A 24,091-nucleotide genomic window follows, 5' to 3' on the forward strand; every position below is an offset into this window, starting at 1 on the left:
AGCATCATCTTTCATTCGCATAACATGGCCAGCCAGCGCAGCCGCTGCGTTTTAATTCGCTGGACTATGTTGATGTCTGCGGATAGCTCGTACAGCTCATCGTTAAATCTTCTTCGGCACTCGCCATGGTCAACGCGTAGAGGTCCATAAATCTTTCGAAGAACTTTTCTCTCGAACACTCCCAAAGCCGCTTCATCTGGTGTTGTCATGGCCCATGCTTCTGCCCCATATAGCAGGACGGGTACGATAAGTTACTTGTAGAGTATGATTTTCGTTCGCCGAGATAGGACTTTACTTTTCAATTGCCTACCTAGTCCAAAGTAGCATTTATTGGTAAGATTGATTCTTCGCTGGATTTCAGTGCTGATGTTGCTAGTGTTGATGCTGGTTCCCAAATAAACTAATTCTTTTACTATTTCGAAATTATGGCTGCCAACAGGAGCGTGGTTGCCAAGGAGCATATGCGCTGACTCTTTGCTCGATGACAGCAGGTACTTCGTTTTGTCCTCATTCACCATCAAACCCATCTTTACCGCTTCTTTTTCCAGTTTGGAGTAAGCAGAGCTAACAGCGCGTGTGTTTAGGCCGATGATATCAATGTCATCAGCATATGCCAGTAATTGCACGCTTTTATAGTATATTGTTCCAGTGCGGTTAAGTTCTGCAGCTAGTATAATTTTCTCCGGCATCAAATTAAAGAAGTCGCACGATAGGGGGTCACCCTGTCTGAAAACTCGTTTAGTTTCGAACGGCTCGGAGAGGTCCTTCCCAATTCTGACTGAGCTGATGGTGTTGCTCAACGTCATTTTGCACAGCCGTATAAGTTTTGCGGGGAAACAAAATTCAGACATAGCGGCATATACGCAGCTCCTTTTCGTGCTGTCGAAGGCGGCTTTAAAGTCGACGAAGAGGTGATGTGTGTCGATTCTTTTTTCACGGGTTTTTTCCAAGATTTGGCGCACTGTGAAAATCTGGTCGATGGTAGATTTACCAGGTCTGAAGCCGCACTGATAAGGTCCAATGAACCGGTTCACGGTGGGCTTTCATCTTTCGCACAATACACTTGAAAGGACCTTATATGCGATATTGAGAAGGCTAATTCCAAGTTGCAATCTTGGCAAGAGTTATTCTCACTGCGCGTTTGTTCAGGTCAACAATATCAATGTCATCAGCATACGCCAGCAATTTCACGCTCTTATAATAGATCACGGTTTGGTTCTGCTGCTAGAACTACCTTCTCCAGCAATATGTTAAAAAATTAACAGAGTGTATAAAAATAGCCAACGCAGAATCTCGAAATACGAGAATCTCGCGAGAAGTCGTGTTCTAGATTTATCGAGTCTCTATCTTCTTGCTTGTGCTCGAGAAGAAGTCCTCAGCTCTTTAAGTGAGTACTATGTTTTTATGTTGTGTTGTTATGGGTTGTGGGCTAATTTTTAGGTAATCAAAACTCAAAAGTGGTTGTATCACCAAGGTCAGTCATAAATGAAGCAAATAATGATCAATAATTGAGATATGGCTTTACGAATTGCAAAGTATCAAATATTCTTTAACAGGGGATCCGAGGGATTACTATGACCATGCAACTGGCGCTGTACTTTTTCGAACTCAAAGAAGAATTTAATAAACTGTTATTACATATTGTAACGACTTTAGGGAAATTCCGCTTATTCCAAATCTTCTGCCAACGTTCGAATCACTAAACTGTTGAATAAATAACTCCAATATTGAATAATGCAAAAATGGTATTTTTTTTAGACTACTTGAAAATAACACTTATATTTCGCAACTGATAGCTTGCTTAAATCAAACTGATTGCTCGTGCCTCAACTGTTGCTGCTTTAATACTGTTTGGTTTCCTCGTTGCATATTTCTAGGCTTTTCTATTTCTAGAATTTACTAGCTAGTTAGCAGCTATAAAATTACCTGCTATAACTACGTTTATAGCTTCTCATATGCGCGTGTGTGTATGACTGATACTTGCAAAAATTATTGCCTACTTTTGGGAGTATCTCAGATATATGCATGTATTTGTGCGTTGCTCTCCGCTGCTTGTATGGACATATGTATAGACATAATGACTGATTTATTGATGTGCATACAAGTCACTGCTTAGTATTGGCATAGAGATGATAGTATCCCTTAATGGTGCTAATATTCGTCACAATATACACCGTGTTGATTTTGGTGTTTATAGCATGAAACTATATAGACTTATATATATTTATTTTATGTATGTAGGTATGTAACTATATCTTAAGTAGTACTTTAATGACATTTTTCAACCCACTCAAACAATCTACGCACCACGACACCCCCTTTCTTAATTATGAATTTGTGCACTTTCATATTTTTGAGCTTTTCCGGTAAGCAGCTTTAAACTTTTTTGTAATTTTTTGTTTAAACCAAAACATATTTTAGTTCGTTTATGATAAATTAACAACTATTGCCTACTTTTATGCCTATGTACATTAGGCTGCTTAATTTTAAGTTAGCACGAACTGGCCAGTCCGTGAGAACCAACCTCGCATAGACTGAATGAGTCCGTATTTTTATCAGAAGTTTTCTCAACGACCAAACTGAAAAGCTCTATTAGAAACCTGGACCTATGCTATAAAATAAATCCGTCCTCTTGGCAAATACTTAAAGCTTTCTAGGACCTACGCTACTTTCTGCTTCTAGATCCGATAGCTGTGCCACTCCTAATAGTTTTAATCTCAGCCTGGCGAGCGGAAAGCGCGTTTTCATCTGCTATAACTGACCAAGCCTAATTTAAACGCATGTGACGCCAGATGGTCAGAAGTGTCCAGTCAGAATACCCGTCATGAGTCGACAGTCCCCTCTTTTTTGGAATATTACTTTGCGAGTTTAAGGTTGTAAGACTTGTTGTTGTTATTGTATCAACGATAACGACACTGCCAGAAGGTTTTGGTGAATGTTATCGATGTTGACAGTCCTTTGCTGGATATAGATCCTGTACGTTCCGGTAACAAGCAACATTAAAGTACTAGCCCGACCATTTCGGGAAGGTTGTAAAACCTACACATGGTTTTCGACACTTTGCAGTTCTGCGCTTGGATCCACGCCTTTCCCGCTTTATCGATCATGTACAGCCCTCGCCCTCTTTTAATCTCGACCAATCTGATTTGCACATCTCCGGTGTAAGCTTCGAGGAATACGTCCTGCTTAGGTAGCTCATACGCATTACAATAAAACGCAGCAATACTTGGAAGAACTTGCCGTAACTGTCGAACTGTGACGACAATTTCGTCTCATTCGCAGTCACTCATACTATAAATTGATCCATTTCACACTCAAATCTCACGGGAGCACTTTGGTCTATTGACTAACCTCCGAAGTAGAGTTGCTGTTATGTTCATAAGCCGCTTTTGTGTTCCATTTTTCTTATAAGGAGGTACTTATATTAAACACCATGCCACACCAAAATGATATAGCACCTCAGATTAAATGTCAAACACTGAAATAAGTGAACGTTCTGATAAGATACGAACTTCCTTTTAGACCAGGAGAGTGAATCCTTGCACTTTATAAAAGTTGACCGAAAATAGCTACGAGACGAAGCAGCGACATCCGGATTTGAAAAAAATCGATTTATCGTAGAAATGTGTGCAAACTGAAGATGTGAAACACAACAAATTATAAGGCTCAAATTTTAAAACAGACATCTATATAGATCTATATGTATCTGAATCCGGATAATAGTACTCGAATAACAACTATTAATAATAAGCGTGAATGTGAACTGCGATTAAGGTCATATTGCTCTTACATCAATGACAGTCACAGTCACGTATAAAAACCGCTGCTACTGAGAATTCAAAGTTTCGAGTCACTACTGCGAGACCTGCCAAATCTAGTTTCTATAGCCAAGTTGTTGTTAGTCATAAATTTATATATATATATATAGGGCGAGATATACTTCCGAAGAGATGTTGACCATGCTTCTCTTCCAATTTGCGTCGTGCACCTTTTATTTTGTCCTACATGTTTTACGCCGACTCCGAACAGCATCTGCAGGGCAGGTGAACTTTCACTGAGAACCCTTCCATGGCACAAATACACTTGGATCCCGGTTAGAAATGCTTTTCTCTAATTGAAGAAAGTATTTCTAAATTTATGATTGTTCAATTTTTGAGTGGGAGTTGAACTCAGGATCGTCAGTGTGGAAAGCGTAGCACGCTATCGCCACATCACGGCAGCCGCTATCCCATTAATAAGAAACAAATTCGAAATCAACCAAATTAAAACACAGTCTCTATTGACCTGTTGAATCCAACCTATAGAAACCAAAATCAAAAAAATGATTTTCATCGTATGTCTTCTATGGCAAATGTTAGTTTTCAATGAACTAAACATGTTAGGCACATTTCTTTTCTTCCTTCCAGTTAGCACAAAAAAGGAAATGCACCTCAGATTTAAACACCCTAATGTTAGTCGTACGATATCGCTTTCACGCCAAAACATTTCACATTAAATTCATATGCGATTTTACACATTTCGCTTTCACTTTACGTATATTCAAAAGCTTTGGGCTGCATAAAAAATATTTCGCTTTTAAATAAATCGAATTGTTCAAATGTAATTCCAATTTTTTCTAAATAATTTGACTTCTACGGTATATATGTAGCATTGTGCATAAGACAAGTGCGATATCAAAGGCCCGAAAACATAGCAATAACCTATTTGACGATCTCCATATCCAGCACCGCGCGCTGACAGATGAGTTGACTGTGTGTGTTTCCATGGGGATCGTCAAATAGGTTATTCTTATGTGTTCGGGCCTTAAGGCGTAGACATCAAAATTACAATCAGCTGTTTTTAAATATTACTATCTTCTTGTCATTCTGCGTCTCTTTCTAACACTTATTGAAGATGGCAGTCAAATTGAAACCTTGTACAAATTATGTCATTTTGTATGATTAAAGGCTCCATTACTAATACTTAGCATAGACTTGACTTGACTTGAGAACTGTCACTTACAGTTCTGTTAAATGAACATTGCATGTTACTGATTACTCAAAACTTAGAAACACTTAACTTGACTTAGAAGTCTGTTGAATTTTGATTTTCTATGTAAATTTTAAGTGACGTTATATTTTGAGATGCCATTTGTTTGTTTCCATTTTATTTTGACATTTTGTCATATAAATTGACATTTATTGATTATAATCCCAGATTGTATGCGCTAAGTGGAGTATAATCGTGGCTAAGTTGCCAAGTTTACGCCAAGTCAATTCAAGTCTACGCTAAGTATCAGTAATGGAGCCTTAACCGGTAGAGTTTACGTACAGAATACGCTGTCACTCAGTTTGACAGCTACCATATCACGTTTGTGTTTGTACACAATGTTATATAAAATTGTAAATTACTATTTATGCTGAAATTGTGTGTAATTTTTTTATATGTGTGTTCATTGTAAAACAAAACTTGGTTCTAAAATAAATTTTTGATTTTTTTTGTTTCGTTTTCTCTTGTTTTCTTAACAAAAAAAATAAAAAACTCAAAAAAAAAACTAAAATGCTAAATGCCGAAACTACTACTACTACTACTGCTACTACTCTACTACTACTCTCTATTTACCAAAAAAAAAATAACTAAAAGTTTGCATACTGCACGGATATTGTAAGTCTTAGCCGAACTGTCAATTAATATACTAAATTATTATTATTTAAGACAAAAATAATAAATACAAATTTATTTATAATACATATAAACTATATTCTATGTAAATATATATCTTTGTATATGCATTAACAATATATTTTTAAAATCTCTCTGTCTATATATCTACATACATATACATATAACTTTATATCTCTGTCTCTCTCTCTCTCTATCCAACCAATTCTCTCTATAACTCTTGACAAATATACAAAAAGTATCTAATTTTTCTAAGCGCCTTTATATATGCTATGTTTTTAGATTTCACATAGGGTACATTTAATTACTCTTTCCGTTTTGCATTTCCATTTCAATACCACCATTGACAATTTGCAGACAATGTTCATCCAAAAATGCGATTCAGTCTCTCACCACCACCATCCAAGTCCGCTTCCGTCATAACATCGCCCACAAATATGCAATCCAATTACAAACAAAACAACAATAAAGATTCACATGCTTCCGGCATTGGCACACGAAGTGATGATGATATTTCACCCGGTAAAGCCACCTCCAACTTCAGCACTCCACTCAGCACCAAGGATGCAGAGGATGCTGCATCTGACTATAATCAATGGCTGCATGCAATGAAATTGGTTGCGCGTTTGCCTGGTGGCATGCCACCGGAATTTAGACGTAAGGTAAGTACTTAAGCTAGAGGCAATAGTAAGTCAGGTCGACTAGCTTGGCGCGGATATTCAAGTAATTGCTTTTTAATTGAAATATATATATTTTTCTACGCTTTCATGCACCCACACACACCACTTACTCCAACATAGTTGTGGCTGTCGTTGGCTGACAAGTATTTGAAATCGAAAAATGTGGACTGGATAAAGGAAGAGGAAAAATGTTTTTGTGAGAAATGGCGTGAAGATGACGAAGAGTTGGGCATACAAATTGTAAAGGTGAGTAGGATGGTGAAAGAGACGTATGAAAAAGACGGTGTGAGTTGTATAAATATATTTCATTTTGTAATTCCGTAGGATTTGCATCGCACTGGCTCAAATTTATGCACCGGTCCGGCGGGCTCTATTAATCAAGCTAAATTAAAGCGCATACTTTTAGGCTACGCGCGCTACAATCCTGAAGTTGGTTACTGTCAGGTAATTGTACAGAAAAATTAACTCTTTTACTGGCATTTTCTACTAATTTTATGATTCTAAATGTGTCCTTTTTACTCTGGAACTAGAATTTCCCGGTCCGTAACGACCTTGTATTTACTTAATGGGGCCTCTGGGACTTGGTGAAGTAAGTTAATTTTTATACTCAGTTGAGCAGAGCTCACAGAGTATATTAACTTTGATTGGATAACGGTTGGTTGTACAGGTATAAAGGAATCGAGATAGATATAGACTTCCATATATCAAAATCATCAGGATCGAAAAAAAATTTGATTGAGCCATGTCCGTCCGTCCGTCTGTCCGTTAACACGATAACTTGAGTAAATTTTGAGGTATCTTTATGAAATTTGGTATGTAGATTCCTGGGCACTCATCTCAGATCGCTATTTAAAATGAACGATATCGGACTATAAATAACCACACCCACTTTTTCGATATCGAAAATCTCGAAAAACCGAAAAAATGCGATAATGCATTGCCAAATGCGGATAAAACGATGAAACTTGGTAGATGGGTTGACGTTATGACGCAGAATAGAAAATTAGTAAGATTTTGGACAATGGGCGTGGCACCGCCCACTTTTACAAGAAGGTAATTTAAAAGTTTTGCAAGCTGTAATTTGGCAGTCGTTGAAGATATGATGATGAAATTTGGCAGGAACGTTACTACTATTACTATATATGCGCTAAATAAAAATTTGCAAAATCGGATGATGAACACGCCCACTTTTTAAAAAAAAAATGTTTAAAAGTCAAATTTTAACAAAAAATTTAATATCTTTACTGTATATAAGTAAATTAAGTCAAAATTCAACTCCAGTGATGATATGATGCAACAAAATACAAAAATGAAAGAAAATTTCAAAATGGGCGTGGCTCCGCCCATTTTCATTTAATTTGTCTAGAATACTTTTAATGCCATAAGTCGAACAAAAATTTCCCAATCCTTCTTAAATTTGGTAGGGGCATAGACTCTATGACGATAACTGTTTTCTGTGAAAATGGGCGAAATCGGTGGAAGCCACTACCAGTTTTTATACACAGTCCACCGTCTGTCCTTCCGCTCGGCCGTTAACACGATAACTTGAGCAAAAACCGATATATCTTTATTAAACTTAGTTCACGTATTTACTTGAACTCACTTTATCTTGGTATAAAAAATGGCCGAAATCCGACTATAACCACGCCCACTTTATCGATATCGAAAATTACGAAAAATGAAAAAAATGCCATAATTCTATACCAAATACGAAAAAAGGGATGAAACATGGTAATTGGATTGGTTTATTGACGCAAAATATAACTTTAGAATAAACTTTGTAAAATGAGTGTGACACCTACCATATTAAGTTGAAGAAAATGAAACAGTTCTACAAGGCGAAATCAACAGCCCTTGTAATCTTGGCGGGAATACTGTCCGTGGTATTGCATATATAAATAAATTAGCAGTACCCGACAGATGATTTTCCGGATCACCATGGTCCACATTTTGGTAGATATCGCGAAATTGCCTTCACATATAAATCTAAGGGCCACTCGCTTTTAAAACCATCATTAATACCTTTAATTTGATATCCATTTGTACGATATACATTCTAGAGTCACGCTTGGCCCACCCTAATGGCGATATCTTGAAAAGGCGTATAGAACTAAGGATTACTCCCTTTTAAAATACTCATTACCACCTTTCATTTGATACCCATATCGTACAAACACATTCTAGAGTCACCCCTGGCCCACCCTAATGGCGATATCTCGAAAAGGCGTCCACCTATAGACCTAATGCCCACTCCCCTTTAAAATGCTCAGTAACACCTTTCGTTTGATACCCATATCGTACAAACATTCTAGAGTCACCCCTGGCCCACCTTAATGGCGATATCTCGAAAAGGCGTCCACCGATAGACCTAAGGCCCACTCCCTCTTAAAATGCTCAGTAACACCTTTCATTTGATACCCATATCGTACAAACACATTCTAGAGTCACCCCTGGCCCACCCTAATGGCGATATCTCGAAAAGGCGTCCACCTATAGACCTAATGCCCACTCCCTTTTAAAATGCTCAGTAACACCTTTCGTTTGATACCCATATCGTACAAACATTCTAGAGTCACCCCTGGCCCACCTTTATGGCGATATCCCTAAATGGCGTCCACCGATAGACCTAAAGCTGGAGTCATTGGTGCCGTATGTCGTATCGCTGTATCCGTATCCCTAACGTAATCAGCTGTTTATCGTTACGACGGTAAACCAAAACCCAATTGGTTGGCTACGATACGGCTACGACTTTAGCGGCACCAATAATCGATTGCATTGATTCTCATAAGATTGGTCGAATCAGCTGTTATAAGGTTACCGATACGGTTACCGATAAAGCACCCATGTATCCAGCTTAAGGCCCACTCCCTCTTAAAATGCTCATTACCACCTTTCATTTGATACACATATCATACAACCACATTCCAGGGTTACCCTAGGTTCATTTTCCTACATGGTGATTTTCCTTATTTTGCCTCCATAGCTCTCAACTGAGTATGTAATGTTCGGTTACACCCGAACTTAGCCTTCCTTACTTGTTTGTACATAAAAATGTTCAAGGCAATAAACAAATGTTTGACATATAGTGGTAATTGCACCAAGCCCAACTAACCTAAATAGCAGCCAGTTTTATGTTTTCCATTGCAAAGAAATCGATTTCTTGAAGAATTTACGCAGGGCCCATGTCTTCTTCATCCAGATAGTGCGGTATCATAACAAAGAAAAATTCTACCCCATAATCTATGGTAGCGGCCACCCAGCCGGTCCTAACCTCTCCATAGCTTTTTCTATGTTTTCCACACTGTCTATGAACTCAATGAACTTAGAGATAAGTTCGGCTGTAATAGGTAAAATTAAAGCTTGAGTTTGGGTTTCGTTCTCATTTATTCATTTTATTGACAACCCGATTACAATTCTGTGCCATCTTCAGTCCAAAGTCTGTGGAGCGCGAGAGCTTAGCTGTAAACGAGAGACGGACTAGTTAAGCGAAGACGGTTTTGGTAAGAACCTACGGTGGTAGTCAATAGTCGGCAACAGTTGAGCGGGATATCGTTGGAGTAGCCGAACGACTGAAGATACCAAGGACCGTAACAGTAACGACAACTAGTAGGACCAGCTGCGAGGTGGTAGAATATCAGGCGTTCTTGGGTATCTGTAACAACTGAGTACATCAGAAAGCAATGTCTGGCTATGGATCAGTAACAGCAGCGAAAAGAACTTAACCGGTAACACTGAGCGCCACAATAATTTTGTACGGCACAAACTGATTTTCCAAGCAAAAAGTTAGTGTTGGCGCTGATGCAGTGGCCACGGTAGTTTTTCCTCTGCGAAAACGTTCCCGAAGGGCACTGCCGCCAAGCAAAGTATAATCGGTTCACAGTTGAAGCCAAAGCTGAAGACGACTAAGAGGTCCGACTGATTCGCTTGATGACCTTTAACAGCTGTTTGCTGTTTGTGCTGATATTAAGGCGTAGCCGAGGTTATATGCAACATCGTGACTGCAGGTATACTGTAAGGAGTCCTGTCTAAATTTGCAAAGATTTTTCGTAAAAACTAGTCTCCCTGCCTTCAATTAGATCGCAATACCCAATAGCCTATGAGATTTTGATATGATTTTCTCTTATTTCACAGGGTTTCAATATGCTTGGCGCACTTATCTTACAAGTGATGGAAAAGGAAGAAGTCGAATCGATGAAAGTAATGATTTATTTGGTTGAAGGCGTGCTACCACCTGGCTACTTCCACGGCTCTATGGGTGGTCTGCAAGCAGATATGGCTGTATTTCGTGAATTGATGCAAACTAAGCTGCCGCGCTTAGCAAAACATTTGCAAAAGCTACAAGGTCCCATTGAAAATGCTTACGAGCCACCATTGACGAACGTCTTCACCATGCAATGGTTTCTGACATTGTTCTGCACCTGCTTACCCATGACATGTGTGCTGCGTGTATGGGACTTGGTGCTTATCGAAGGTAGTGATGTTTTGCTGCGTACAGCACTGGTATTGTGGAGCCTCCTGGAAGAGTAAGGATATGAAATTAGATTTAATTAACTTATGCTAAGCGTAATGTTTCCACAGACGCGTCTTGAGCACACGCACAGCTGATGATTTCTATGGCAAAATGGGTTCCTTCTCTAGCGAATTGCTTAATGGCCATCTCATCGACTCGAATGGTTTGATTGAAAAAGTGGTGCAACTTGGGCCGATACCCGATATACAACGCTTGCGCGACAAGCATCTCTACAACATTACGCCATTGCGTCACAAGCAGGGATTGCAGTAAGTAAATATGCAGGAGACACAAATTTTTTTTTTAACTCGCTTTTCCTTTTCTCTTTAAGATTTTATTACGACGACGAAGAGCCAGCCGGATCGGATGAGGAATCACGTCTAGCCGTCGCTACTGTCTGGGGCATGCCTTGGGCACGTCGTGGCTCTCAGGGTAACACAAGTACCAACACCGCCACCACCAATAACAACAACACATTCAACAAGCAAGTGACCGAAAATAAAGAACGCCTCGCATTAGATATTTCTCTACTGAAGAAGCAGTACGACCGTTTGCGTGAACGTCAACGTCAAGCTCATATAATTTTAACCACCGCCTGCTCTACAGCATGTCAAAGTGCCACTTCAACTACCCAACATCCCAGCCAATCTCTCACGGTCAATCAATTACTTTTAGGACGTCCGGCTATAGTGACAAATAAAGGAAGACGAATCGGTCCACCGCCTGGTGCAATACCACCTGCACGTAAACCTTCGTTACCCACGATTCTGCATAAACGAACACCAGATCGCCAATTGCGTCGCGGTGAAACCTTACATTGGCAGGATACAGACATAAGCAAGCGACGTAGAGAGAGTCTAACATGGAAAGAGATTAAAGCAGATCGTGCTACATTATTGCGTGAGGGTGCTGACGCTATGCCGAAATCGCAAAAGCTACGCAAACGTCTTGGTAAGAGTGATTCGTCATCGTACAGTGAAGAGAGTGATGACTATGATGCAGATGTTGGTGTCGGTGGTTCAAGTTCGGATACCAGTCTGTGTGATGAAGACGAAGCAAATTCAGGTGCCAATTCGATTGAAAATAGCCCTAAGCGTAAATCGAAATCGACACGCAAAACGAGACAACTCGCGGCGAAGCTCGGCAGCTTACACGAACGCAGCGATAGCGACAGAGAACGTCAACGTCCTAAATCATGGGCGCCATCATCCAGTGAAATACCTTTCATGCTGATGACTGCAGATTCACCCACGCTGAGTGGTGATGACCAAAAATCGACGCGTTCGCACGGGGAAATGATGAAAGAGGAAGAAGACAGCACAACCGAATGCGATCGATTAGGTTATAAAAGCAGCACAGCTACGCTTGATTGGCCGGAAGCGCGGTTCTCATATATCGCTGGAGATCTTGCATCTACCAAGTCGGCGCCAGTGCATATCGAAACGGATGTGATAAAGTTTCCCGTGATAACAAGTACAAGCCAACTTTCGCCTATGCCCGATGTAACGGCCTATCTCAATGGTACGCATATAAGTCCATTGCCAACACCAAAGCCTTTCTTTTTGGACTCGACAAATTCGCTGGGTAGCGGTGAAGAGGGCGAAGGTGGAAAAAAATTTGCCGTGAGCGATGATGGTGTGACAAACCAATATTTTGAGCGTGTCAATAGTGTAGAAAGACCAACAAAGTTAGATTTGTTTTATTCGCTCAACGAAGAAGAAGATGGGATAAGAAGAGATGGAGGTGACGTAGTAGAAGGTAAACGTAACAATAAAGAATTGGAGAAGGAAGAGGTGGTGTCTGCGCTCGAAAAAGTTATGAGTCAGTCCTACAGTGAAAAACTTTGCGCAGAGAAGAATACAAGCGAAATTGCGGCTAAAACCGAAATAACTGATAAAGACGCTCATAGACGCATGGAATTGTTAATGAGCTATTCGGAAAAGTCCTCGGCGGCCTTCATAGCCGAAGCGACAACTGAACTCTCCACAAATCTAAGACATGATAAGACTAAAAACTCTAGTGAGGCAGACGATCTTTCATATGCAGTATGCAGTAAAACGAAAAATCACGAATTTGAAAACGCCATACCCGCGATGAGAGATGATAATATTCCCGGAGAAGCATCTTACGAATTTATCGAAAACTCTACAAAGGTTGACGAAGAATGGAAAACGTACACACCACGCTCAAATAATGTGGTTATGCGGAAACCGAACGCAATGAGTAACGCTTGCCGCAAACGCCGCGATCCTAGACGCATGACGCTGACACGATCCACAACCTTGGATATCGAAGAACGCTTTCAAGCGTTTGAACGACGCTTGAGTGAGGAAACGAAGGAGAACATGGCTGAGAAGGAAGTTAAGAAAATAATACCAACAACTGCAGAACTTGAGAAGCGTCTCAGCAAACTGGAGCAGCAATTAAGTAGTGATGCGGATGAACGTAAAAGGTTTGCTGAAAGTAGTAATCTTAGTAGAGATTTAAATACACCACACGAAACAACCAAACTAATTAAGAGCCTATTTACAGAAATAGAACAAGAAATCCCATTAAATACAAGTTTCAATGAGAATATAGCTTTAAAAGAGCCCGTACACCCAATAGATAGGAAAGTTAACATACCCGATGTCGTACCTTTTCAAGAAACACATGAGCCTAATCAATTTGAACGCACTCATAATCACATACTGTTAACTACAGAGCTGGAGGAACGCTTCAATGCGATGGAAAGGCAAATGAGCTCTAACGGTTCGCCGAGCAAGCAATCAATGGACTTGCGTCGAGTTGAAAGACGGGTGAGCGGAGAAGAAGCGCAAACACCGCCGAATACGCCAAGCGAGAATAATAATAAACAAGAATTAGAGAGAGGTCAGAGCAAGGGGCGACTTAGTAATGAAATAGAAAAGGAACAAGCAGCGGAGTTCGAAGCTGAGGAGGTAGAGAAACCACGGCTAAAAAAATTGCCATCCACTGCCGAATTAGAAGATCGGTTCAATGCGCTTGAACGTAGGTTGAGTTCGCAGAAGTCAAGTCCGGCGAAGACAAAGAAGGAACCACCCGATGAAGAGAGGGGTGGAGGAGAAACACACAAGAAACCAAATCCGGTCAAGTCAGAAAAAGAGTCACCTGACGAGAGAGAGGCGCGTAGCAAAAAAACGACGCCTGATGAAGGTGGGAGCAAAGAGAAGAGTGCTTACTCCAAAAGGCAGGAAGAAAAAGCAATGGAAGTGGAAAACGAAGAAGAAGAAATTAAAGTGGTGGCTAAAGATAAAGTTTCACCAACAGAAGAGAAAGAGCGAAAAGAAAGGCAAAGCAAGAGAGAGACAGAAACCGGCACTACTAAGAGACGAGCAGCAGGCGAAGATGACACTAACCAAGAGACCAAAAGAAATATGAATCAAGCAAGCACAGAAAATAATAAGACGGTGAAGAAATCAGACACTACAGAATGCGAAGTTGAAGAGAACACCACAATGAAAACTAAAGACAGAGAAAGAGAGCAAGTGAGTGAAAGTGAAGTTACAAACAGCGTAGAAAGAAGAAGTAAAGTTAAAGATGAAGAAAAAAGCACAAAAAAACAGGCCGACGACGACGGAGCAGAAGAAAAGAGCGATCGGTCCAACAAAAGATCCCCACCCAGTACCGAGGAACTTGAGAAACGCTTTAAGGCGCTAGAAAAACAAATGAGCAGTACAAATCTAGAAAGCAACAAAAACATGGAAAATGCAAAAGAACCTAAAAAGGCGCCGGCAGGAACTAGCAAAGAAAGGAAGAGTCAACAAGAGCATGAAAGAGGACAAACAAAGTCTAGCAAAGAAGTTGAGATGGATACAGACTCTAACAAAAAGAAAACGCAAAGCCAAGTTGCAACGCATGAACCGACAACCAACACCAAGACCATGAAAAGTTTTGAAGAAAAATGCAAACATGTAAATAAAGAACCCGCCAAGCAAACCACAATTGAACCACATAAAGCGGAACCCAAATTCGTGGAGGTTTTCAATGACAAATGCAAAGAAATTAATAAAGAGCTAACAAAAACTACAGGAGAGGCCGATGAGGAGGAAGGTGCCTCTGAGAGCAAAAGTGAGCAAGTGGAAGCTGAGAAAACACGCACCTCAGAACCGCCATCTACAGAAGATTTGGAAAAACGTTTTGAATCTTTAAAACAGCGCATGAACACTAAGTCTATAGTCGAAAAGGGATTTGGGACAAAAAGTAAAGCCAATGCCTTGGTTGATGAAGAGAGGCAGGAAACGCAAGACCTACGGCTCGAAGCTGAAAAAATAGTAAAAAGAAAATTTTCCGAACCACCAAGCACTGAGGACTTAGAAAGCCGTTTTGAAGCGTTACAACGTCGAAAGAGCGAGCAGAGAGCATATGAGCACGAGAAGCGACAAACAAAAAATAAGTTAGAGACACGCGATAACATAGAAATTGAAGATGGGAAAACAAGCAAACAAGACGAAGCAACAAAAGGAAAAACACGTGCTCAAGTTGCAAGAAAGGAGAGAAAAGAAGAAGAAGCAGAAATAAGCGAAGATAAAACAACTGCCGCACACATACCAGCAGCACCACCTATGCCAAGCCGATCACCAGGCGAACCCGTAATCAATGTCGAGCAACATCGAGCGCTCATCGAAGAATTCCAAAGCAAAATCAAGATACAACCCAATGGTGAAAATGTCAAACCGAGTGATATAAAACCAAATCGTCGCCCAACACCCGAACGTCAACGCACTTTGCCATTCGATGGAACCTCGGAAGCACATGCAAACACCGCTTTCTTTAGATCGGAAAATTACGAATCCTCCTGGTATAGTCAACCACACATAATGGTTCGTCGTTTTTCCGATTTACCATCAAGAGCTGATCTTGAGAACCGCTTACATTTTTTGGAAAGGCAATTCCTAATGAAATTCTACAAGCAGCGCTGTGCAAGTGATTCCGAAGTGGCATCGAGAAAACAATTTATGGACGCGAAGAGTCTATCGGCCGAATATGACAGACCGAGTACATCAATGCGTGCTCAACAACAAGCAGCAGATGATTTGGAGAAACGGGTGTTGGCATTAGAAAAGCAACTCAGTGAAAATAGCCTCAAATTGTTGGAGGCCGTGCGTGCTAAGCAAGAGCAGATACAGGTGACGGATGAGACAGACACAGCACAACGTCTAAGCACGGATACTGTTGATGCAACAGGTAGAGAACTTGTACGGTATGTAGGCGAAGTTGAAGAGGCTGGCGGGGCTATGAAACCAATTAATATTAGTATTAATATTAAAATGTTGCTAAAGAAGGGTGAGATTGCAAGCAGCGAAACGAAGGGGACACTTCCAACCGCAGCAGAGTTGGAGAAGCGCCTAGAGGTGTTGGAACAGCAGCTAAAAATATCGAGAACACGGCGAGAAGGGAGTGTGGATCACCAAAGTGGGGATAGAGCACATGAATTGAAAAGTGATCAAGAGAGAGCGGCAGATGTGCCTTCAAAGGAAGTAGCTGACGCCAGTATAAAAGAAGCGAAGGAAATTAAAAAGGTTGTAAAAGAAACGCTGAACGAAGAATACAAAAGTATCGACAAAGCGCCGGAAAAACTCCCAAAAACACCTACAGAAAAAGTCACGAAAAATATTACAGATGAGGTTCAAAAAAAGGTCGTAGCAAGTGGCAATGAGAAAGAGCAAGAGGTCGAAAAAAATAAAAGTAAAATAGAAGCTTCTAAGGCTGAGAAGACACTAGAGAATCAACAAATCGCGCGTTCAAATAAGGAAATCATCGAAAATAGCGAAACTGCTATAGATGAAGGGAAAAACAAAACAAGCTCTAAGAAGAAAGATGATGAGAACGACAGTCAGAGGAAAGTGGAGATATCAAAAGACGAAATGCCCGAAATGAAGCAGACTAAACATGAGCGTGAAATAACAAATCAAGTTAAATGCGACAACGAAGATGAAGAAAAGAGGATGGTGAAGAAGGATGAGACAGATACAGAAAAGCAGGATGTTAGCAAAGAGTCAACAGAAGCGTACGAAGTCAAATTACCAAAAAGTGCTGACACATCAGGTACGCCCACACAAACTGTCATACAAGTTGGTTCGTCTGATCCCAACAAGAAACCTCTTGTCTTACTGCTCGATAACGAGCCAAAAGCCGTTAAAGTACGACGGCTAACACGCGCCAACACGGAAGAACTAGAGAACCTCTTCCAAGCGCTAGAAAAACAGTTGAGTGAGCGCAATCTTATCAAATCTGAAGATGGCAAGCTAACGCACGCAACCGCAAAACAGGATGCGCTACCAACAGAAGAGTCCAAAGCGCTAACACAGCTCTCAAAAGAGATAGAAGACTACACCAAAGCAGATCGGACCGAACTTGAGAGCACAGCGAAAAATGAAAAGGGAAGGGAAGTATTGAAAACTCCACCACCACCGCCCGATGATTTCGATTGGGGTCTAGACCCAGTTAAGAGGCATTTGAAACGAAAAACTGCTCACTTGCCATCAACCAAAGAATTGGAGTCACGATTTAGATCGCTTGAAAGACAAATCAAATTACTTGAGGATGTAGAGAAAATCGACGTGGAACAGCGTTTGAGTGAAATTGAGCGCAAAATCAAATTGCAATATTCGCTATCGCATGAAAAAGATCTTACCAAATTTTTAGAATTATGTGAAGGCAAAGGTTTGGATGAGTTACCCGATGCTATAACAGCTGCGCGTGATAAATACCAGCCGGAAGAGGCACGCGGCTCAAGAACGCCCACGCCAAAACAAGCTAGATCGCCATATACTTCGCCGTCGCGTGCTAAAGAGAAAACTCCGCCTTACATATCACCAGCACATACACCACGCGAATCGCGCAGCCCCAAGCGGTATGTATCGCCTGGACGTGTACGCATACAGGAGGATGAACGTACAACATCCAAAAGCCCCAAAAAGCATACCTCACCAGGTCGTGTTCGCTATGAGGAGCCACCACACATACCAACAACTGAAGATCTTGAGTATCGGTTTCGTGCTTTGGAGTTGCCTAGATCCAAATCAAAAGAGTCTCTCAAGACAAAAACTAAAAAGAATTATACAGAAAAATCACTCATACATCCCATAGAAATGTTGCTCGATCCCAGCTCTGATGAGGATGCCATACCTTCCACAGGTGAGTTGGAGCATAGGATGCGCGTTCTGGAAGAGAGGAAGCGAACAACGTCACCAGCTCAGCACCGTTCAGGCTCACGTTCGCCTACAATTGAAGACATAAAAAATAAAAAATTAATTGAAAGTCAACAACCGCGTACACCCATACACAACTTGGAGAAAAGGGTCGTTTCGCCTACCAAAAAGGAGTTACCAACAGCTGATGAGCTTGAGGCACGTATGTATGCTTTAGAGCAGGACCAACGCTTCGACTTTAAAATGCAGAAGTCATATGAAGAGTTCAATGAAAAGCTCAAAAAGGTAATATCACCATCACTCTCCTTTGAAGAGTTGAAAGCAATGAAATCACGCGAGCAAAGCCCCAGACGCAGTGGCGAGGCAAATCGTGCTACTACACCCAAATCAGCTTTACGCGAATCTGCTAGTAGCTATGATGATATGGTACACACTCGCTCGGTTAGTCCAAAATCGATCAGGTTTCGCGATGAAGAGGAGGATGATTATATGATGAGCATGTCATCGAGACCTAAATCGCGTGCGGAATCACGTGACACACGTGAAGGACGAATGGTGGGCACTAATTTGAATGGCGCTTTAGAAATAATTAAGGAAAATTCTAAATCACTTGAACGTATTCTTATGCAGACTCTTGCAGATTCATGTAGCAGTTTGAGTACCGCAAGTGCAGCAGCGCATGTGTCGGAAGGGGTCGATGAGTTTGGCAGCCGTATGATGAGGGTGAGTTTAAGAAGGGCATGAGGGGATAGCATGTTGCGTTTAAACTATGTAAGATTACCCGGCCAAAAAAAAATAATTGTCTGATCGCCAACGGTTCGTGGTTCGGCCCTTACCTTAAAAGTCGCACAAAAATCATGGCTGATTGAGCGTTTTATGATCATACAGCTGAATCGGGGCGATATTAGGCTAGGTGATCTAATTAGGCTGTGATAGCTTTAGCTATGCTATTTTTATATAGATATAGATATTTTGTTATGAAATTATATATTGTGTTATATTTTGTTATGTTAAAATAACAATGTTATGTGTTATATTGTAACATGTCATGCATTTTGTATTCTGTTGTGCTGTTTTATGTTATTTTTATAGAATGTGACTTCATGCTATGCTATGTTATGATATGTGGCGTTATGTATATTATGTTATGGTAGGTTATTATACCATATCTTATATGATTTTTTATTATTTTTTGTTGTGGTTAAATGGGGTTACACTGAAGTAACAGCCCTTGGTCGGGAAAAATCTCGAGTTGCTCCAGATCATAGAACCGGCTAACTTGGGAAGCAATTGGGATTATTTTTTGTCATTTTTTGTTGTGTTGTATTAAGTTTTGTTTTGATATGTTATTTTATGTGACGTTTGTTATTGTGTGTTATTTGAGGTATCGTAATTTATGTTTTTATATTATGCCTATAAGGTTTTGTGATGCTGCCTTTTGCTATGATATGCTATGTTATTTTATGTTATGTTTTTTGTTATATAATGCGGCGTTATGCTAAAATAAAAAGAAATGTAAGGCGCGATATCATCCGAAGATATTTTATGCCGGGCTTTTCTTCTGATTGGCGTCGTGCTTCTTTTACTTTTTCCTACAGATTGGCGAAACGGGACCTACTTGTTTTATGCCGACCCCGAATGGCATCTGCAAGTCAGATGAGTTTTCACTGAGAGCTTTCCATGGCAGAAATGCACTTACAATGCACTTACACACTGTCAAGGGGCTACACCGCTTACAAAAAACTTCTTTTAATTGAAAAAAACTAGTTTCTTAAATCTTGATGTTACTTTGCCCGGGTCGTGAACCCAGGATCTTGGGAGTGGTGGGCGGGGTACGTTACCATCACACCACGCCAGTCGCCATTAAGTTACGTTATGTTATTTTATGTCAAACTTTTTTATATTATTCAATGTTTTTTATCTTTCGTTAACTTATGTTATGTTAAACTATGTTCTGCAGTGCTTTGTTGTGTTTTCTGTTGTTGAGCTACTTCAAGTACATACATATGTCCAAATATGTATTCCTAAACTTTCCATTTTCTTTTAGGAGACATCACCTCTACAACGCACTGGCAGTCACACAGGCGTACCTCTTCGAACCAACGACAATATCAACGAACGCTTGGATTCCATTAAAAATACAATCAAATCTATTGACACGCTCTGCGAAGAGAAGCCATATCGCAAAGAGCGTTGCCAACGCTATATCAACTCCTTATTTTCTGACTCCATACACTTTGCCAGCAAGAAGACCTCCTTAGAAGATCTTTCGCGTTCGGAGAGTCGTATACATCGTGATTATACGCCATCCATACGCGTCTCCGATCATAGCTACAGACAAGCCGATTATTTATACGGCCGCACCGTAGGCTCAGCGGATTCGTTACGTTCGACGAGCCCATTACGTGCTGCCAGTCCATTACATCATCGTTCAAATCGTGATATACGACGTGAAATTTCACCACGACGCCGACGCGAAGAAGAACGTGAAGAATATCAAAGTAGGGTAAGACGTGCAAATATGTTGCCAAATTTTAATTTTTATGATAATCCTAGTGATATACGAGTAAGTAGCGATAGTTTAATTAAGTTTCATAATAAAGTAGATAGACAACTAGACACATATGTAAGTGATGATGAAAGAGATAGATCTTATTCACGATCGGCCTCCAGATCGCCATTGATATCGCCGTATGGATCGAGGGAGATAATGATGTGGAGGATGGAGGAGGAGCTGGAGCTAACACGAAATAAAACCAAAAATACGGCGAGCACACAACAACAACACAAAAACACCACGACTGACCATGCGCGTAGCGATGACGATGACGATGAGTACCGTTATAGTAGTAGTAAAAGGAAAACAACGAAAAATTTTGAATTGGATTTAGACAGCAGCACCACCATCAGAAACATAACATCGCACAGCTATGATCCATTTAAGCGTTCGACAATAACATCCGCTTATGAGCCTGGACGTCTTGATATACGTCATACTACGGTTACGGCAACTTTTTATGATCGTTTATTGGCTGAAAAGGAGATTGAACGTAAATTTTCACGTCCTCTCAGTCGTTCGCCTATCGTTTCACCTTCGGTTACCTCGAAAAGTTATATAGATTTGGTAAGCGCAAGCTCTCGAACATACAACTACCAGGACAGATCCCCAACGGCGACGTTGACAACATCTACAACTACAACGACTACTACTACAACAACTACAACTACAACCACAACAACCTCAACATATCCAAGTAGCAGAAATTCCGTGATCGGTAGTTATGCGGATAGCGTTCATACCGTTGTCACCTCGACGCTGCATCCGACGCAATGCAGTACAACAACAACTACAATCACAGCTTATTCCGTTTCCCAGCAATCCTTGAATCTTTCCAAATTTAGTACCTCCTATACCGAAAACGACACTACTACCGCTACACAGAACTTGTCTACTACCACAACAACAACAACACCGTACACAGGTAATTTAAGCTCTAGTACTAACTCATATCAGTCATTAAAATTCATGCGGTTACCTGAGGTAACACGCGACTCGCTCACACATTCTTCTACTCCAAATGTTTTAATCCAATTCAAATCTAATATCACAAATATGAATGCAGCTGGGTTAGGACAGGAGCATATGGCTAGCCTTACAACAACAACAAGTACTCCAATAGCTACAACACCGACCACAACAACAATAACCACAACAACAGCAACAACAAGTGCTATCAAATCAGCAACAACAACGGATACTTTTACTACACCAACAACAACTACTACTTTGTTTACAACAAGCATTTCGTCGCTGCTACCACCGCTGCCTATAACGCAGCCGGTAACGACGGCCACAGCGATAGTGACCGAAACACTATTAGATGATAGCGAATTAGAAACAAATCCCATTATGATGAATTATCGCATTGCGTTAATTGAAAAAGAGAACAAACAAAAACACACCCGTGCAACTTCAACAATGGCAACAACAATTAGTTCATATTCCTGTACCAGCATCACAAAAACAACTACAACAACATATTATAATCTTATGTCCACAGGCTTAGACAGATTAACAACAACGCTACCGATTACAACAGCAAAAATTGCAGCAACAACTGAACCGCCAACTGATAGTTTTAGTACGAGCACAATGACACCAAACACTACAACAAAAATAGCACCAGCAACAATAACAACTACTAGAAGAACATTACCAATAATAACAACACTTCCAGCAACAGCAATATTACCCATGACAACTACAAAATTACCGATATTACCAGCAACAACACCATATACAATCCCAACTACAACTACAGCCACAACAACAACAGCTAGTACTTACAATTTTTATAATTTTCAAAGAAATACAAAAACTCCCACCACAACAATTACAATAACAACTAGTAGCTACAATTTTAATAATTTCACAAAAACTACAGTACTGCCCACCCCAACAACAACAACAACAACATCCACAACAACAACGTCTAGTAGCGAAACTACCTTTCAATTCAAAAAACCTCCATCGCTGTTAAGCTTCAAAATGCCATCGATTGGTTTCGGTTCCTTAATGGGTAATAAGTAGTACGCAAGTCTCGCAAGTGTCCCGATCTTTGCGGCAAAGCTCTCAGTGCGTCAACAGTCCCTACACTGGGTTTTTATACTGGACGTAAATGTTTACAGCAGGAACAATTCATGTGATCATGTAATTACAACACCACATTGCGGAGCCAGTAACAGGTGACAGCCGGAAATCTGGTACTTTTTTAATATGTTTTGGCCCTTCAACTTCTGGCGCAGTACGATTTTGACATTAGTCCATCGATTTACAAAAACAAAGTATATGGAACTTTTATTTATGTTTGTAATTATGGTTCCGCCATGCAATACCAGTAAACATTATAAAGGGAGAGTAAACACGAGGCTTTATAAATTTGTGAACGTATTTCCCTATTTTAGACAGTACTTAAAAACTTAAAAATAATAAGCATTGACCTGAGATGCCTGAATGCAACTACAAAGAGTGAAATAAGCGGTTAATAACATTGTGCAACTTTTTACATATCTCCCTCGTGAAAAGGTATTTTTGGCATCTTTGTGAGAAGGTACGAATAAAATTACGAATAATATGCACTATCAAATTTCACTTATCGTGTTCTTGAATAAAATCCTTGTGCTAGAACACTTGATAATCGACTTTCGAAAAATGATCGATTATTTCTAATCGAGGAGTTATTTGCTTATGGCTAGTGACAGATTCTTTTTCTTTCGTTTAATTTTTCAATAAGTTTTGAGATTCGTAAGAACGTTTTGGAGTTATTGTAAGTCATCTGCAGCTAACATATTTCGCATTTTGGTTCTTTGCATACTCGGGTTAGGAAAGAAAATCCCAGGCCAGCTACGTTTTCTGAAACTCATTTTACAGCAAACAATTTAATTTTTAAGAAGAATGAAACCGTCAGTGCTCGAATGATGACAGTCGGATGCATAATTTTATAATCGATTCTAAATAAGAGGCCAACCTTGTATACATAATGTAAATTTTTGTTTCCGACAAAAAGTGCGAATTAGGTAAAGCATGACAAAATTACAAAAACACTTCAAGGTGGACAAGTTTTTTTTTTCTTTTTGTTGTGTTTGTGGACCTTTCACTAAGATTTTGTAAAATGTAAAATTTTTACACAAAATAATCTTTTACAATATTGTAACGAATTAAGGGAATTCCGCTTACTTGAAACCTTCTGCTAACATTCTTATCGCTAAACTTTTAATAAATCACTCCAATATTCAGTATTGCAAACTGGTCTTTATTTAGATTACTTTAAGAGTAGTACTTCACAACCAATAGCGAGTTTAAATCAAACTGATTTTTGATTACTCAGCTTGGGCTGCTTTTATCTATCCATTGTTTCGTTCGCATATTTCTCCTAAGGTCTAGACGTTTCGTATGCGGGTGTATGTATGAGTAACTACTTCGGCTGATGATTACATGTGTTTCTGAGTATCTCTTCGTTGCCTTGTACATAAGTGTGGCTAGCTTTAATGTGGCGGCTTCATATTTT

General features: G+C 40.1%; 1 protein-coding gene across 2 annotated transcripts in view; it reads left to right on the top strand.

Annotated features, from left to right (window-relative positions):
* The window catches only part of LOC137238212 (microtubule-associated protein futsch), a 65,588-nt gene extending 44,863 nt beyond the window's left edge, over nucleotides 1-20,725 (top strand). The window contains exons 3-12 of one of the 2 annotated variants that reach the window (XM_067762951.1): nucleotides 5,623-5,643; nucleotides 6,019-6,323; nucleotides 6,462-6,587; nucleotides 6,666-6,785; nucleotides 10,473-10,864; nucleotides 10,920-11,120; nucleotides 11,183-18,578; nucleotides 18,654-18,746; nucleotides 20,071-20,529; nucleotides 20,604-20,725. In XM_067762951.1, coding sequence (XP_067619052.1) covers nucleotides 5,623-5,643; nucleotides 6,019-6,323; nucleotides 6,462-6,587; nucleotides 6,666-6,785; nucleotides 10,473-10,864; nucleotides 10,920-11,120; nucleotides 11,183-18,578; nucleotides 18,654-18,746; nucleotides 20,071-20,529; nucleotides 20,604-20,612 — 9,122 coding nt within the window. In that variant the 3' untranslated portion in view covers nucleotides 20,613-20,725. The remainder of the gene's footprint in view (nucleotides 1-5,622; nucleotides 5,644-6,018; nucleotides 6,324-6,461; nucleotides 6,588-6,665; nucleotides 6,786-10,472; nucleotides 10,865-10,919; nucleotides 11,121-11,182; nucleotides 18,579-18,653; nucleotides 18,747-20,070; nucleotides 20,530-20,603) is intronic. The other variant, XM_067762950.1, reaches the window with a different exon arrangement.
* The last annotated feature ends 3,366 nt before the right edge of the window (nucleotides 20,726-24,091 follow it).

The sequence above is a fragment of the Eurosta solidaginis genome, chromosome 1 (assembly GCF_040869045.1).
Source record: "Eurosta solidaginis isolate ZX-2024a chromosome 1, ASM4086904v1, whole genome shotgun sequence".
NCBI classification, from domain to species: Eukaryota; Metazoa; Arthropoda; class Insecta; order Diptera; family Tephritidae; genus Eurosta; species Eurosta solidaginis.